At 40.7% G+C, this 13,376-nt stretch overlaps 1 protein-coding gene across 20 annotated transcripts in view; it reads left to right on the plus strand.

The window, feature by feature from the left end:
- Positions 1-13,376, plus strand: part of LOC136879195 (modifier of mdg4) — a 617,535-nt gene that overhangs the window by 19,423 nt on the left and 584,736 nt on the right. For all 20 annotated transcript variants that reach the window (XM_068229102.1, XM_067152971.2, XM_067152979.2 and 17 more), the window contains exon 2: positions 10,251-10,438. In XM_068229102.1, coding sequence (XP_068085203.1) covers positions 10,251-10,438 — 188 coding nt within the window. The remainder of the gene's footprint in view (positions 1-10,250; positions 10,439-13,376) is intronic.

Here is a 13,376-nt window from a genome sequence, read left to right on the forward strand (position 1 = left end):
TGTCCGCCGCCCTACGGAGAATTCCATCACTGTCTCGCCGTGGACAGGCGTCGTCTCTCCTGTGCCAGTAGCCAGGCTGAGGTTCACCGGCAGGAGTCGAATTCTCCACCATTTCACAACTGTTTGCTTCTTGATGGTCCTTGTTGCTCCAGTGTCAATCAGCATGCTCCGCGCTATTCCGTTGACGACTCTGTCTACCATTAGGTTGCTACTATCTGATCGCAGTGGGCATGGGCTGCTGGGGCTTGACAACTTTCCTGAGCCAACCATCGCACCCAAGTATGGCTAATAGTCGTTTCCCTGACTGGCGAATTTCTCGGCCATCAGGACGTCAGAATGAGGCTCTCATCTTCCCAGTTCCGGCTTATGTGTCCCTTGATACCACAATCCAACAGGTGACAGGTCTTCGAGGTACCCGATGGCTCGAGCATTGTTCCGCTTGGCTTGATAGAACCTTCCCACGGCTTCGAGGAAATCGGTCAGGGACTTATAATCCTTCAACCACGGAGTTTCGGTCACTTCCAGGCGGCGCACCCTGGTTTGTAGTCTCAATGCCTGCTTCGTGGCTGAGAGTATCTCCTAGGTTCTTGTGGCAGGCGAGGCGAAGGGCCTGATGAGTATCTGGGTTGCGTAATCCATCTATGATGGTCTGCCTACCCAGCTGTTCGAGGAACTCTTCTGGTGCTGAAGAATAAGTCAGGCGAACAAGACGGGCAACATCTGTTTTGAATTCCTGGAGTATGTCCGTACTCTTCTGAGCTGTGGTTCGAAGCTGGGTCTGGTATGCCTGTTGCAGGTGGCAACCTCCATAACGGGCTTCCATGTGGGCTACTAGCGTTGTTCTGAGCAGTGTTTCCAACACCCTAAGAGTGAAAACCGTTAATTGACAATGCCAGTTCCGCTAGAAATCCGCTAGATTCTTCAACATTTAATTTAATAATTAAAAAAAAGTGCCATCTTGTATATTTGTTCCTCGAGTTGGAATGAAACTTGATAGTGCATAGGGAATGGTTGCAATAGCACCACCGAGTTAAAAGAGAGTATGATTGATAATCTAGTGCTTAACTGCTTACCGCTTACTATTAAGCCATGCACTCTTAATTAACGCAATATAAATCCACTACTACAATCACCAGGCATTAGGATGCTATTACACCATACATTTTTCGCGGAATTTTAAGACCCCAACATCTGTTGATTCGTCAATGATGATACTGTAAGGGCTGTCACTTATGCAATTTTTCAACTCATTTATGAAATGAGAGCCAAGTCTGTTTTAATTATTGCAGTATACTTCGTTCTATGCATCTGCTGGCAACAACCGAGTCTGTAAACATCGTCTTTGCAAACTTCGGCAAAGTGATTAGTGGTATAAACTACTGTGTTCCAGATTAAATACACTTCATATTTAAGCACGAACACACAATAAGAACAATGAGTCATTAAGGCATAGGTAATATAAATTTATAAAGTCGCTTAAACATAAAATAACCCACACAGAATGCATGCACAACACACTGATTAAAGTCATTAAAATACTAAATACTTTTAAAAGTGACCCGTATGGTGTTGCAGTAGAATGACGTTGTCCCACATAGGCACCGGTGATGACCTGAACTAATATACACACTCACAAAGGAAAACAGATTTCGTCCAGTAATAAAACGATACTTGCCAATTACACAAAGATGATTTACAAGCTCTACCCGACGGAATTGAAAGACAGTTTTAGTGGTACTTCCACCGGGGACTAGGTACATTCTAATTTTCCCCATTAATTTGATTCAGTAATATTTATGCTATAAATGTGAGGCATTACGTTTACATTCTACAAAGCCACTACAAAATCCCCTGACACATCAAAATTCTGCCAAAAATTCCACTAGCCGCTAAATGCAGTTTTTCGTCGCTAGAAGGATTTAGAATCCGCCAGATTAAGCGGGAAATCCTCTAAGTTGGCAACACTGATTCTGAGCTCCTTCTGGTAATGCCTGTAGTACATTGAGGGCTTCCCCTCTCAGAGCCACAACGAGGGCTGTAGCTTTGTCCCCTTCACTCTGGTGGTTAGCGGAACATCCCATCCACATAGGTGCCATCTCGTACGTTATCGCGTAGCTGGGCAACTTCTCGCTTCAGGTCCTGGCAAATAGCGTTGCATTTTTTATCGTCCGTAGCTATTTATCGTCAACTGTCCCTATCCTTTCATCAATTTTCTCGTCAGTTCCCACTGGACAGTATTCATCTTGTCTTCAAGTTCGTCTTTCACTTTAGTTATTTCTGCCTGCTTCCATCTTCTTTTGCCTGAATTGCACCTCCTTTCGATTGTCTTCCATCTTCTCCATCTTCTTTTAATTTTGTTCCATCGTCTTTTGATTTTCTTCCAACTTCTCCTCAGATTTCTTTTGATTTTCTTCCAACTTCTCCATCTTCTTCATCATCATATTGAAGAGCGCGTTTATCTGTGCCTCCATTTTCGTGTGGCCGGTGGTCTCAACTGGCATGCAGTAATTAACAAAAGATGAAAAAAATATTTATATGAGTGTGCATTCACTGTACACCTCTGTTCTGGAATGTTCCCGATGGCAGTTGATACCTGCATTACCTGGTCCGCTGATTAACGCTGATTACAATTATGTATCACACATGGGGTCTAATTCTAACTTCTGACACCATTTGTTATGAATATAAAACTCCATCTGTTTGGTTACTCTAATTTATTTCAGGATGGCTTAATAAGCACACACACACACACACACACACACACACTCTCTCTCTCTCTCTCTCTCTCTCTCTCTGTGGGTGGGGGCGGTAGAATAACACCCACGGTATCCCCTCTCGTCGTAAGAGGCGACTAAAAGGGGCCCCAGGGGCTCTGAACTTTAGAGCGTGCGTTGGCGACCACGGGGCCCTCAGCTGAGTCCTGGCATTGCTTCCACTTGTGCCAGACTCCTCACTTTCATCTATCCTATCAGACCTCCCTTGGTCAGCTCTTGTTCTTTTCCGACCCCGACGCTATTAGGTTTGCAAGGGCTAGGGAGTCTTTCATTTTCACGCCCTTCATGGCCCTTGTCTTCCTTTGGCCGATATCTTCATTTTTCGAAGTGTCGGACCCCTTCGATATTTTCCCTCTGATTAGTGTTATATAGAGGATGGTTGCCTAGTTGTACTTCCTCTTAAAACAATAATCACCACCACCACTCTCTCTCTCTCTCTCTCTCTCTCAAACACAATTCTAAACCAGTTATAAATGGCCACACTAATTACAGTCTATTTACAAATCTCTCTTTTGTACGCACAGTAGGAGGTCTAGTCTGCCCGTCTACCTGCGGTTGCTTAAGCCTCACTTGCACTTTCCCAAGTCCAGTCAATCAACTCATATAGCGGCTGTGCGTAGATAGTTGGAATTGAACACAGTGTCACTGTCCATATAACACACGACGACTGTTCGTTGGTTCGACTCCAATGGTAGTCCGGTACTTCACACAGTCACATGAAGTGAACAACAATCAGCAACAGCTCAACAGTATCCAACAGCAGGACGATACAACAGCAAATATCAACACACGTCCAATTATCCTCTCACTAATGATAACTGGTTCAGTCGCTGATTCACGGCGGTCCTTAATCCACAGAAGTACACACACAGTACTCTAAGGCAGTACATAGTCTTCTGTCCCGTACGCTATCTACCAAGCAGCTACTCTCTGGACACTCTGACACCATAGCACAGATTTTTATGCCTAACCACAACACAGCTCTCTTGCAGGGGCCAAGAATTTATGTCTCAATGTTGGGCCACTAGAACATTCAGGGTTCAGCTGGAGATCGAACTTTCCCGTTGTGTCTTCCAGAAATCGTGTGGAGAAACTAGAAGAAGCGAACAATAGAGGAAGGGCCCTGGCATTACATCGGGCGTGCTGGGAAGTTCCCCGAGCTGGCTTAGTCGTCCCCTTTCAGGTAATACCGAAGGGGCTCTGACAAGGCTGACGGTCGCTTGAGCACGTGACAATATTCTTCAGTTATTGTAACATCTTTTAGTTCTTTTTCTCTGCTCGTACTACTGAAGGAGTTGGTTTTGGCGAAGGTGATGCCATGTTTGCTGCAGAATACTTTTCTTGTTAAGGATGTATCATGTTCTTTTTAGTTTTTCCATTTTGGTCCGGCCAGTAAAACCTTCACAATCCTTGAATTGCTGTCCGAAATGGAAGGAAACAAACCTTGTACTTCAAATCTTCCAACACCTTCAATTGAATCAAATTCAAGCCACTCCATTTCATGACACCATTCTTACTTAACTTTGTTTTTGGTTGAGAAGCTGAAGAGTATAATTTGCTAAATACTTAAAACAAGACATGTAGTATCGCAGCATACCATTCATTGGGAAAGCATCATACCAAATATCCAGAACTCTCAACAAGCAAAATATACTCTTCAGCTTCTCAACCAAAAACAAACTGAGTCAGATTCTACCACACTCTCACTACACCACATAAATTCAGACTGGTGTATAAAATATCACCTGTTATAGCTGTGAATTGTTTTACATTGGATTTGACATCAGTTTCCAGAACACCTGACAGTACTTCGGCTACATAAGCATGGAAAATCAGCAGTTGCTGCGCATTACATGACATAGGTAATGAAGTATCAAATATACAAAATTCTCTCGCACACATCCAAAAGGGATAAATCTCAACATTTTAGAAACTTCAGTGATAAAATTGAAAATTAATATTTAAAAACTTTATTAAGCTTTAATAGTGTAATATTCTTTGAAAACAGTTGTGTATTGTCCCCTAAAATGAATTAGGGATAGAAATGAGCATGGAAATCTTGGGTCGATATGGTTCAGTATAGAACAATGAGTTTGGTGGTTATAGTTAAATGAGAAAAACAACACATCCAAGAATACATATAATCCTAACGACAATGTGGAAAATGACATATCACAAATCCAGCTTGATCCCAAATTTAACAGATATTAGCCTGTCGTAATTCTACTGACACAAATTCAGGTAATCATTCATCTAAAATAAAAAGTAAGAGATGTACACATTGTGTTTTTCACCTTTTATCTTTCTTTGTTGTTGTTGTTGGTAAGTTACACTGTTTATAAACTGAATTTGTGCTTTGGCATTATCATCAGCGGGTAAGAATTTACCTTGACCTATTTCAATTGAACGACAGAACATAAGCTTCATAATCAGCTGTGGCTCTACAGGACCAGCAGTTTTTTAAAATCAGGAGTTTATAAGATCAAATGTAACACCTGTGGAAAAACCTACATCGGGCAAACCGGTAGAAACTTCAATATCGGATACCACGAGCACACTAATGCAATAAAATACAACAAGTTTTCAGCCATCGGCCAACACATGCAAGATTATAACCATAATTTCACCAATATCGAACAAGACATGGACATCCTCGTATTAGCAAACAAGGGCCCTTTACTCGACATAATGGAAAATTACTACATACACCTAGACCAATACTTTAACGCCAGTCACAATCTCAATGAAATCTCAGAGAAACCCAACATACTCTTCGATCTATTTATCACTTTCCTCAGAAACAATAATGCAACCAACCAAAACTCAATCCTAAATTTAATCAAAGGTACTTTTCCGAGACAATTACCCTTTCTCCCGCAACCTTCAACCCCACCTTAAGCCCTCTTCCCCTCCTAAACCACCTCCACTCTTCCTAAGTCATATATAATTTTATATGTGTCATTTCACATTGCATTCTTCATTATAAGGACTTACTGTTTTCCATGATTATATAATTTTTACAACACTAAGCCCCCTTTTATACTTTGTTCCAAACCTCTTATGTATATTCCTTGTATATTTATTAGCTATTACTCACCTGTCCCATACTAACATCTCTTTTCATTTACCACATTCACTTGTTATTCCATAATAATCTTTCTGTTGAAATTAACATGTTCTTAGGATTTCGTCAAGAGTGATCTTTGCTTTGATGTGGCTGATGATGACCCCTAGATGGGTCGAAACTAGTTCTGTGTAATTTTAAAATATTGTGAATATATTTTGTATTGAACAGGTGGAAACCTTTACTGTGTTGTTATGTGTTCTACTTCCTCTCCTGTTATAATTTAACTATTGAATTCTCTACTTCATTAACACTTGAGTTTTCTTTATTGTTTGATTTAAATATGTGTTAAGCTTCAAACCATATATTTTAGTACTCTATAGTCATCTTATGAAAATTAGGTCAATGATACTTAGATTATGGATACCACACTCATTCAGGTAATTCATAAATATTTAAATGTTAACCTTTTAAATGGTACATTTATTTTTGAGTAGCTACTAACACAGTAGCACATTTTCCATAAGGTACTGGGAAGAAACATATAGTGAGATACTCTTGTGTAGTATAGTATTTTTATCAGGTTCAAAAAGTATCAAGCTGTCAAAAATGATCATAGTACGAAGGGCAAGGCTTGCTGAGGAAAGCAACGGGAACTTACGGTGAGATAATTTTAATTAATCAAGTATTTTCATAAGTTTTAAAAAAGAAAAGTCTCACTTTCAAGCTATTAAAATGACTACAGTGCCGAGGGCAAGGAAAGAGAATCTGACTCAGACTACAGACTACTGATCGACCAAATGCAGACCAACTTCGCAAGGGTAAAACAATACCTAGACTTTTTATATAGGTCTTTTTACATATGTTGTTCATGAGAAGATAGTGAATTTAAATATCAGATTCAGGTTTCAATTTGACAATTGTCCTTAATCATGAGAAACAACACATTTGACGGTGTTATTTTCATGTGACATTCCTTGTTAGATTTAGTATTGTTTTACAATTGCATGGTATGTTAATATCAGATTGTGTGACCAGCTAAGGATGGCGTAAGAAAGGTCAAAACTGGTCCTGTACATTAAATAAGATTAAATAAAGTATTAATTAGGTGGAAGCCTTCTTTTCATTGTAATTGGATACAGTTTGCAACCGACAACAGTCTTTCCATTATGATAACCATGTTTAAACACTACAAACGTCGTCTCTTTACGTGGACCTCCCCAAATGGGCATTTTAAGAACCAAATTTAATTACATCCTTGTTGATTAAAGATTGAAAACCTCCTTCCGTAATGTGAAAACAAAACCTAGTGCCGAATGTGGATTGAATCATTGTCTACTCTGGGCCTACCTTAAAATCAAACTGAACAAACCAGTGATCAAGATAGTCGAAAATTTTAACGGCCTCTGAGCCAGTTACTTTCCAAGAAACACAACACTCCAAAGCACTGGACCATCTGACCTAGAGGGAAATTGTGACATGACTTGGAAGAGAATTGAAGAATGGATCACAGATGCAGTGGGCAAGGTCACAAAGATGAACACCGAAGTGAAGCGACAATATTGGATGACTGACGAAACTATGGCACTGGTTGAAATGAGTTTTAACATCTGGTTCACAGTTACAGATCCAGAACAACAAGGACGACTAATGAAAAAATGAACAATGACATCAAACAGGCTTGTAGAAGAGACAAGAATTAACATATTAAGAAACTGTGTGCAGAACTAGAGGCACATGCGACCAAAAATCACAGTGCTGAACTGTACGACAAGGTGAAATATTTAGCATGAGAATATATGCCTAAGATGCAGATTATTAAAGACGACCAAGGGAATATCATCACAAATGCAGCGGGCATCGCCAAAGTATGGAGAGAATACTGCATCAATCTGTTCACTGATGACTTACAACCAATGCCAGGTCACCAGAACCCAATAGATATTGAACCAACGATCCTTAGAGAAGAAGTGGAACATGCAATAAACAAGCTCTGAAACAGAAAGCACCAGGCCAAGATGAAATCACTGCTGAAATCCTAAAGAACATGGGTGACCTAGGTGTCCACATCCTCCACAAGTTATGTCAGAAGATATGGACATCTGGGCCGGACCAGTGGTGCCACTCCGTCTTCGTACCACTGTTCAAGAAAGGTTCTCCATTTGACTGTGCAAACTATCGAACGATAGTCCTCATCTCCCATGCTTCCAGTACTCAGGAGATAGTAGGTTCGAACCCCACTGTCGGCAGCCCTGAAAATGGTTTTCCGTGGTTTCCCATTTTCACACCAGGCAAATGCTGCGGCTGTACCTTAATTAAGGCCACGGCAGCTTCCTTCCCACTCATAGCCCTTTCCTGTCCCATCATCGCCACAAGACCTATCTGTGTCGGTGTGACGTAAAGCAACTAGCATCTCCCATGCCAGTAAAATCATGCTCACGGTGCTGAACGAGAGGCCGAAGACCTTCTACAAATATCAGAGGAACAAACCAGGTTGGTTCCAGGCAAAGGAACTCGTGAGCAGATCCTAAACATACGGCAGCTCATAGAGAACACAAGGGAGTACAATATCAAGATGTTCCTGTGCTTCATGGACTACAAGAAAGCCTTCGACAAGGCGAAATGGTGAAAGCTCTGGGCTATACTCATTGAGGATGGGGACACCGAGACATTTAGTGTACCTGATCCAACAATTGTACTCTTTGAACATTGCGGCAGTGAGAGTTAATAGCAACTTCTCAGACATCTTAGCTACTACTGCTGGAGTGCGGCAAGGTTGCATTCTCTCCCCCCCCTCCTGTTCAATGTATACAGTGAATACATTATGAGAGAGATTCTCGAAGATTGGAGTGACTGTATCACAGTTGGTGGCAGAAAAATTAACAATCTCAGATATGCGAATGACCCTATGATAATTGCAACAGATGATCAAGAACTACAAACCATCATGTGGAGGTTAGACGAGCAAAGCAGAGAATATGGTCTTGAAATCAACAATAAAACGACCAAAGAGAAAATTGTAGATAGTTTTAATAACAACAGACCTGCCATAACAAGAGTAGCTGATTATGAGGTTGTCAGTCCCTTCGAGTATCTGGGATCTCTTGTCACAAATACCGTAGACTGTGAACCTGAGATTCATAAGCGCCTTGCGATTGCGAAAAATTCAACAGCAAAACTTGCTCGCATCTGGAAGGACACCTCAGTCGGTTCCAAGACAAAGCTCACCCTCATTCGAACTCTGATCTTCCCTATCGCGACCTGTGCAGAAGAAACTTGGATGATGAAGATGGTGGATTCCCGCAGGATTGATGCTCTAGAAATGTGGTGCTATAGATTATTGCGAATCCAATGGACAGCACACCGTACTAATGAATCGAGACTGCAACAGCTCGGTATCAGAACAAGACTGTAGATCCTTATCAACCAAAAACAACTCAGATATTTTGGTCATATTGCCAGGAAACAGGAGGCAATGGAAATACTTATCATAGAGGAAAAAGTCGACGGCTGAAGACCTAGAGGACGTACACCGTTACGATGCAGATTACCAAAAGACTTGTCGTGTGATGCCACTACACCCTTACGAAGGGTTGGACTCAGAGAGATGTGTGTATGTGAAACAGAAATTAGCTCCTAAATGGCAAATTTGTAATTTTTAACTTGTAAAGAACAGCTTGAGTGTTTTAAGAAACAGGGCCTAGGAAGGATGAAAACAATGTTGTGTTCAGTGACTACAGTAGATTTTATGTTGGTGCTAACGATGATTGTTTGAATGTGTGGTGTCTTATCAGTTGTTTGATGCTTTCTGTATTGTATATGACAACTATACACTATGGCCTGGAATCATTGTGTTGGGAGCTGGAGACTACAATATCTTGTCTGTCTCTATTGTTAGTACAGGGAATATTAACAATGCATGGTACATTCCTAACATTATCTGATTTATTGTTCCACAATTCATGCAGTAACGGGGAATGTGCTGCACAATTATGGCCTTATGCAAATGGTAGGGATGGAATACTGCTTACAGTGTCTGTGAATTAAATATTCATCTCCTTGGACAGGTTTCATTGTGTTATGTATGCAGAGAATGCTTAGTTCTTAAAACATTTGATACTTTTGATGTGAGGTGAACATTAAGGTAGCCTGTTAGTCTCCTACTCAGAGGGGCTGATATTTTACATGTCCTTTAGATTCCAGATAGCTTGTGGTTTTCAGTCTGCTGTAAAAGTGAATATTAGAAGATTTCCTCTTAGGAAAAGATATAGCGAGATGTGGTGCTGATCAAGGCAACCTTAAATTTCATTACCCTCATTGAAAAGCTGATTAGGGAGTATTTTCTCTCCTCCATGACTTGAGTAAACATACATACATCTAAATGGAATAATAAATGATTTTTGTGTTTGCAGCGCTTGGTGATATGGAACAATTCTCACTGCGTTGGAACAACTTCCATTCCAACCTGACCAGTGGCTTCCAGTCCCTGTTGGCGGAGGAGGATCTAGTAGATGTAACCTTGGCTGCTGGAGGTGGTGTTGTACAAGCACACAAGATAATATTGTCTATTTGTAGTCCCTACTTCAAACAGCTTTTCAAGGTGAGATGTGTTACATTGATAAACGTCTTTATTTTTAAACTGTTTATAGAAATTACATACATTAATGTACATACATTGTTTTGATATTGGTTTTGACCACTTTCTGAAATTGAAAGAATCGATATTAGTTACGAATTCATTGAAAAATTAGAGCTGTAATGATAACTTGGCTTTTAAACTAACTTCCACCTTGTAAAATACAGCAGATAACTACAAATTGACTGTTACCTTTCTTATATCTTATGTTGACTCCCGTTTATGATTTCATCCACGAGAATACATAGTGCAAGTAACAGTTGAACTTATATATGTGGAAAGGCCAATCTTCAGGAAAGCTAGAACATGAGATAAGCCATCCATTCATAGTTCGGAAGTATTTGAGGAAAAGTAATTGAACTAATACTTTTCTACCTGTAATAGTTACTTTCACGAAATCTAATTTATTTATTACATAGTAACACTTCCTCAATTTAGGGGTTACCTAAAAGGCAAAGTACCGGGCGAGTTGGCCGTGCGGTTAGGGGCGCGCAGCTGTGAGCTCGCATCTGGTAGATAGTGGGTTCGAATCCCACTGTCGGCAGCCCTGAAGATGGTTTTCCCATTTTCACACCAGGCAAATGCTCGGGTTGTGCCTTAATTAAGGCCACGGCCGCTTTCTTCCCATTCCTAGGCCTTTCCTGTCCCTTCGTTGCCGTAAGACCTATCTGTGTCGGTGCGACGTAAAGCTATAGCCAAAACAAAAAAAAAGAAGCGAAGTATACTTAATACCAACTGATGTTGTGTAACAGAGAAAAATACATTGAAGTCTATTGAATGTTAAAGCAAATCACCAAAGGTGGTTTCTTAAAATGTTTATTGAGTATTTGCAGTGAGGATAGGAATTGTGCTGGCTGCCGAAGCCTGTTGCACGCTTCTGGGGCAATGATTATTGAATGACTTGCTAGAATGAAATATGGCAGGGAAAACCGAAGTACCCAGAGAAAAACCTGTTATGCCTCTGCTTTGTCCAGCACAAATCTGACATGGAGTGACCGGAATTTGAACCATGGAACCCAGCTGCTGCCTGAGCCATGGAGAAAGTTATAACCAGATAATTTTTTGATGACCAAAAAAATGTTTAAACAATGACCTATAAAATGACTGCAAATATCCCATAAAATGACCCAAAAACTTACTAAAAATTTGAATGAAACTGACAGTTTCATCACACAAAAAATTCAGACTACGTCATTGTATGTTGAAATGATATGATAGGTACCTAATATAATTTAATTATTATTTAATATGGTTCATGGTGTGGGTTACTGTGGTCACGTCCTAGTTCGTGAACCATGGACAACGGCTGAGTGGCCTAGTAAGTGGTCCTGAGAGTCGAGATACCAGTTGCTATGGAATGGGAGTGGGCATCTCGGACATAGTCTGAGTCATGGCCCCCTTTATGCTCAGACGGCTAGGACTATACAATCCACCGGTGGTCCCTAACCCGTTAGGGGAGAAATCCTCACTTGGGCTATGTGTAAGTAGGATAGCATCCTGCTTCATAATTTACCAAGCTCAGAACATTTTAACCAAGCCTCGGACCTATGGGAATAACAGAGTCCCACTCCCATTTGACAGGCAAGTGACTCCTTGGAAACAACTTGGCGAACAAAATGAAATTGATGAGGAGCTATCGATATTAATGGGGCTTATGGAAGAAAGTAGAACTGGCTGAATCAGCAAAGGGGATGCATATAGATGTGCTAGGAGTAAGTGATAATTCCGGTAAGGAGAGATAATGAGGAAGTGATAGGAGATTATAAAGTGTACTTGATGGGTGCTAAAAAGGGAAGGGCAGAGTTTGGGGTAGGGGTCTTTATCAGGAATACCATTGCACGCAACATAGTTTCTGTTAGGCATGTAAATGAGCGAATTATGTGGGTAGATAGATTTGCCAGTTGGAGGAATTAGGACGAGAATTGTCTCAGTGTATTCACCATGTGAGGGTGGAGATGAGGATGAAGTTGACAAATTTATGAAGCATTGAGTGTCATCGTAGTCAGGGTCAACAGCAAGAATAGTATAGTGTTAATGGGCGATTTCAGTGCGAGAGTTGGAAATAGGACTAAAGGATCCGAAAGGGTGATTGATAAATGTGGGGAAGATATGGAAACTAATGGGAATGGGAAGCGTTTGCTGGACTTCTGTGCTAGTATGAGTTTAGCTGTTACAAATACATTCTTCAAGCATAAGGCTATTCACCACTACACATGGGAGGCTAGGGGTACCAAATCCATAATAGACTATATATCTTTACCGACTTCGAATTCAGGAAGTCTGATAGGAATGTACAAGTTTTCCGGGGATTTTTCGATGATACAGACCCTATCTGATCTGTAGTGAACTAAGTATCTCTCGGCCTAGGATAGAGAGAGTAAAATCTGTCTGCGAAGGAATAAGGGTAGAAAATCTCCAGGATGAGGAAATTAGAAGAACGTGGATATGATTAGAGAGAAGTTTCAAACAGTAGACAGTGAGCAGGATCAGGATATACAGGGTGATTAATTTCAAAGTTCAGAGTGGAGTGCCAAGGATTACGCGCTGGGAAGCGGAGACAGCGAGCGCAGTGCCCACCATGACAAGCAGGCATAGTCGGCTCAAGGAAGTGGCATGATTACGCCTATAGAAACTAAACGAAACTGAACTCACCAGCTATATAGATGCTCTTGACAAATAAGTAAATGAATAAACAAATAAATCAACTAGGAAATTAAACTGAACTTACCAGTATTTACAGATGATGCTGAAAGTGATCTCCGTCAGCTGTAATGCAAGCTTCACATGTTGTAATGAGATTTCAAAACCCACTCTGCAGTACATGAACACCGATGGAACGCACAATGTTCCTAATTTCTTTTTTTAATTCTTGTGCAGTTCGAGGATTATTCCTGTAAACTTT

Source organism: Anabrus simplex, chromosome 8 (assembly GCF_040414725.1).
Source record: "Anabrus simplex isolate iqAnaSimp1 chromosome 8, ASM4041472v1, whole genome shotgun sequence".
In the NCBI taxonomy this organism is placed as follows: domain Eukaryota; kingdom Metazoa; phylum Arthropoda; class Insecta; order Orthoptera; family Tettigoniidae; genus Anabrus; species Anabrus simplex.